At 34.7% G+C, this 4,023-nt stretch overlaps 1 protein-coding gene across 1 annotated transcript; it reads left to right on the forward strand.

Moving 5' to 3' along the window:
- Positions 1–405: 405 nt before the first annotated feature.
- LOC145613876 (uncharacterized) lies at positions 406–1,514 on the forward strand. Its single transcript, XM_081668915.1, has 2 exons — positions 406–872; positions 1,082–1,514. The coding sequence occupies exons 1-2, from the start codon at positions 406–408 to the stop codon at positions 1,512–1,514; spliced, it is 900 nt and encodes a 299-aa protein (XP_081525041.1).
- Positions 1,515–4,023: the final 2,509 nt, after the last annotated feature.

Below are 4,023 nucleotides of genomic sequence, written 5' to 3' on the forward strand. Positions count from 1 at the left end.
ATGAGCAAAAAGCTAGAGTTCATTTTGGACAACATATAGAACTAAATTACTTCTTGGAAGTTTTCCACTTTGTCACAAGCAGGAAAGCTTATATTGGTAAATGGAGTCCTTATTGCTCTAGCTCATCATGTTCTTGCTCTTTACTGGTGTCCCCAAAATCTGGGCTCGAAAATCAACTCTACCATAAACAAATTCTGGTGGCGGTCTTCTAATTCCAACTCTCATATTTGTTGGAGGAGGAAAGAAATCCTGTATTTGCACAAGTATGATGGGGGAGTAGGCATCAAGGAGCTGTCAGCAGTTAACAAAATTCTGCTAGTGAAACAGAGCTAGAGACTTTATGCAAACCCATCTCTACTTGCTAGCAAGGTTTTCAAAGCTAAATATGGTAATGACCCAAATTCTATGGGATTGCAAAGAAGGAGCATGGTTAGAGGTTCATGCGGAGCAAGAAGTCTAGTCAGGGCTATAACTAGCTTTAGTTCTGTAATAGGTAAAAGGATTGGTAATGGCAGCTCTACTTTTATCAAAAAGGATGCTTGGGTTAATGGGAAGAAAGTCATCCTAACTAGAGGTGATGTAATTTCTGATTCAACCAAGGTATCAAATTTGATTACTTTGGAAAGGAGATGGAATGCTGGCTTGATCTGGAAGTCATTTGATGATGATACAGCAAGAGAGATCTTATCTATTCATATTCCGGAGGAGGAGCAACCAGATGTGTTCTCTTGGCCATTACATAACTCAGGGAATTTCTCTGTTAAATCTGGATATTGGTGGTTAATCAAGAAGAATGGTGTGCAGTCTTGGAGTCCATCAAAAGAAAATTTTTGGAGAAGACTGTGGAAAAGTAATTTGCTTCCAAAATGGAAGTTGTTTATTTAGAAGATCTCCCAAAACATTATCCCAACCATGGATAATTTGAGTAAAAGGGGGATCCAGACGACACAGTTGTGCCCTTTTTGCAGATCAGAGCAAGAAACTATGAACCACATCTTCAGATTTTGTGAATGGCTCAAAGAATATGGAAAGCTTCCATGCTAAGAATCTCTTCTAATAACCCTCTTTTTCTTCCATTCAGGGATTGGGTTGCTAACTTTGTCAGTTTCTTTATGCAGGATTTGAGAATTAATAGTTCCCAGCTTATTTGGTTTGTAGTGACTTTATGGGCTATTTGGAATCACAGAAATGATATCATATTTAGGGGCGTGAGTATGAATCCTTCATTGATCATGGATTCTATACAGTCACAAGTCAAGAGATGGAAACAAGCACTCAAACTCGTGGAGGACCAGTCCATCATAGCATCCACTCCTTCTAGAGAGAAGCAGTCTATGATCTTTTGGAAATTAGGAATCCCTTCTAACAAGGTGTTCATCTCCATATGTGTAGATGCAGCATGGAAAAAGAACAAGAAAGAGCAAGCATTGCAATGGGAAGCAGCAGTAGCTTGGGTTTCAGAGAATACAAACGAGCAACTATATAACTCTTCCAGAATTTTTGCAATATCCTGAATCCAAGCAGAGTTAGTTGCGATTTGGAAAGCCCTCAAGGAAATTCCTGCCGAGTATGTCAATGTTATAATTAAAACGGACTCGGTGGTCGCAGTTAAAGCTATTCAAAATCCATACTCAGCAGACACTACTACATTTTTGAGTTAATGCAACGACTGAAAATGGGCTAATACAACGGCTTGCTTATTACCGTCACATTAGAAAGGGCTAATGCAACGACTATTGTACTACCAATTTATTTATGCATACTAATGCAACGGTCTCTACTACGGCGTCGCATTAGCCTGTGAAGGCGTTGCATTAGTTAAGCTAATGCGACGGCAGTTAATCATAGTCCCTATTTAGAAATTATAGTACGATCAATTTACAAAATGCCGCCAAATGAGTGTAAATCGAAATTTTTGTTTTTCAAATTATTTCAAAACCCTTCTTCTACTTTTATTTTTTTGAAATAATTCTAACCCTTCTTCTAACTTTAGATTGCCTTCATTTATGTGAGAGAAAAAGAAGAGAGAGAAACTCTATATTTCTCCATAGTACGTAAATTCCCAATTCAATTCCTCCCAACAAGAAAGAGATGGTCATCATCCTCAACAATTTAGGAATCGAAAATTCAAGTCTGGTGAGAAATTCTTTTTACTATCTTCAATTTTTAATTGTTTTGTGTTTGGATTTGGCAATGATAGTACTTTTTCCCTTTTTTTTGCTCATTCTGCTCTTAGATCTGGTAAAAACAAAGGGTTTTTTTTTTTTCCTCTTCTTATCTATTCTTTATATTTATTACTATTGGTTTCAATTGCAAGTCTGCAATCAATTAACAAGTATTCCGTGGATTCGTTTTTAGCATCATCTAATGATGTATATTTACCAATTTCTTATCCATATGAATATTTCCAATGGTATTGAAGTAATACAGTACAAATAAAGTAGGTTGTAGTTGCTAGATGTTAAATTAAGCTATGAGATTTAGTTGTAAACTACGGAATTTGGATCTAGATTTTATTGAATCTTAGAGCTCCATCGTGTAATAAAGACGTTTTGCTTTTCATTTTTCTTGTTTCGCCATAGTGCTCTAAATGTATTTCCAAAAAACCTTACCTGCCTTTGTGTAGTATGCCCTGTAGGCCTGTACTGTAGTAATGACACCTTGCATTGTGGAATTTAAGATTAATAACTCATATATTGGCTTTTATTAAAAATGAAAGGGTTGTCGATTTATTTTGATAACATTAAAGACTACTAAATACATAGTACAGATTTATTTCTCTGATTAGCGACTTAGAGTCACTAAACTATGTCTAATAGCCTATCAGTTTAAAGAGATGGGAGTATTGTGGAATTCAATATTATGGACTTTATTATGGACTCCAATTACAATGTTTGGTTAGTGGCACTTGACCTTGGGTTTTACAGAGGCATCTCTAGATCATTATTAGTCTTTTTAAGCTTTTAAATCTAGCTAATAGAACATTCATTTCATGTGTAAAATGTAATGGTTACTCTATTCATCCAACATCCTAAATTGAAGTTTTTTGTTTCCTAACTCTTGCTTTTTTTTTTGTTCATAGCAGGGGAAAAATTACTAGATAACTTTGTTATAGTTAGACTTTGAGGTTATATCAATTTTTTCTTACTCTTTCTTTATACAATATTGCAGTAGTTTGGAGGGTAGTATGTTAACTATGCTTTCCTTGTTTTTTTTTTTTTTTTTTTTTTTTTTTTTTTTTTTTGTTATCTTTTTGAAATTACAGTAACATGTTCTTCAATTTAGTATACTTTTCCATTAAACTGACTTTAATTTAGTTGTGCTAGTCACCTATTATATATACAAAGCTTAAAAAAAGTTCTAGTTTGCAACAAATTAAAGGCCTTTAGATTTGTTATTAGTCCTAGTTATGTAGCTAGTATGATTTAACTACTATTAATGTATGCTTAAACTTCTCTATTAATTCTTGAGGTAGGTGGTTGCTTGGTTAGACTCATTTAGAAACATTACGAAGAAATAATTCTATTGTAAGTTGGTAGGTTGCTTTGGAGAAGTCGGGAGGGTTAGTGTGATTGTGTGAGTAGTGTGGATTGTCTCCGAATTCTCTCCTCTTTTCCCTTCCTTATGGAATGATAAGATTCTATTTTCCTCTATTGACTTAGTATCTTTCTCCTCACAACGAACACTCATTAATAAACTGCACTATCTATAATACCCTTCCCCTTAAGTTAGGCCAATTCCTGATAGTCTAGCAAGAGATTTCCTTGGGGTAGGAGCCCTTCACTAAATCTAATCAATATGAACAAGGTTAGTTGGATTAATCTAGGTTGTGATGTGATGCTGTGTTGTGCTCTTGTTGTTAAATTCGTTATGTTGTCAACATGTTGCTTGCTGCTGTCTCTAATGAGCTATACCAATGTGTAATTTAATGTTTATTATGTGATGTTATATGCTGGTTTTTAATGTGTTTACTCTAAAGAAATAAGTGAATCTGATATTACCTATGCTGTTTACAAATCTCAT

The sequence above is a fragment of the Chenopodium album genome, chromosome 25 (assembly GCF_948465745.1).
Source record: "Chenopodium album chromosome 25, dcCheAlbu1.1, whole genome shotgun sequence".
In the NCBI taxonomy this organism is placed as follows: Eukaryota; Viridiplantae; Streptophyta; class Magnoliopsida; order Caryophyllales; family Amaranthaceae; genus Chenopodium; species Chenopodium album.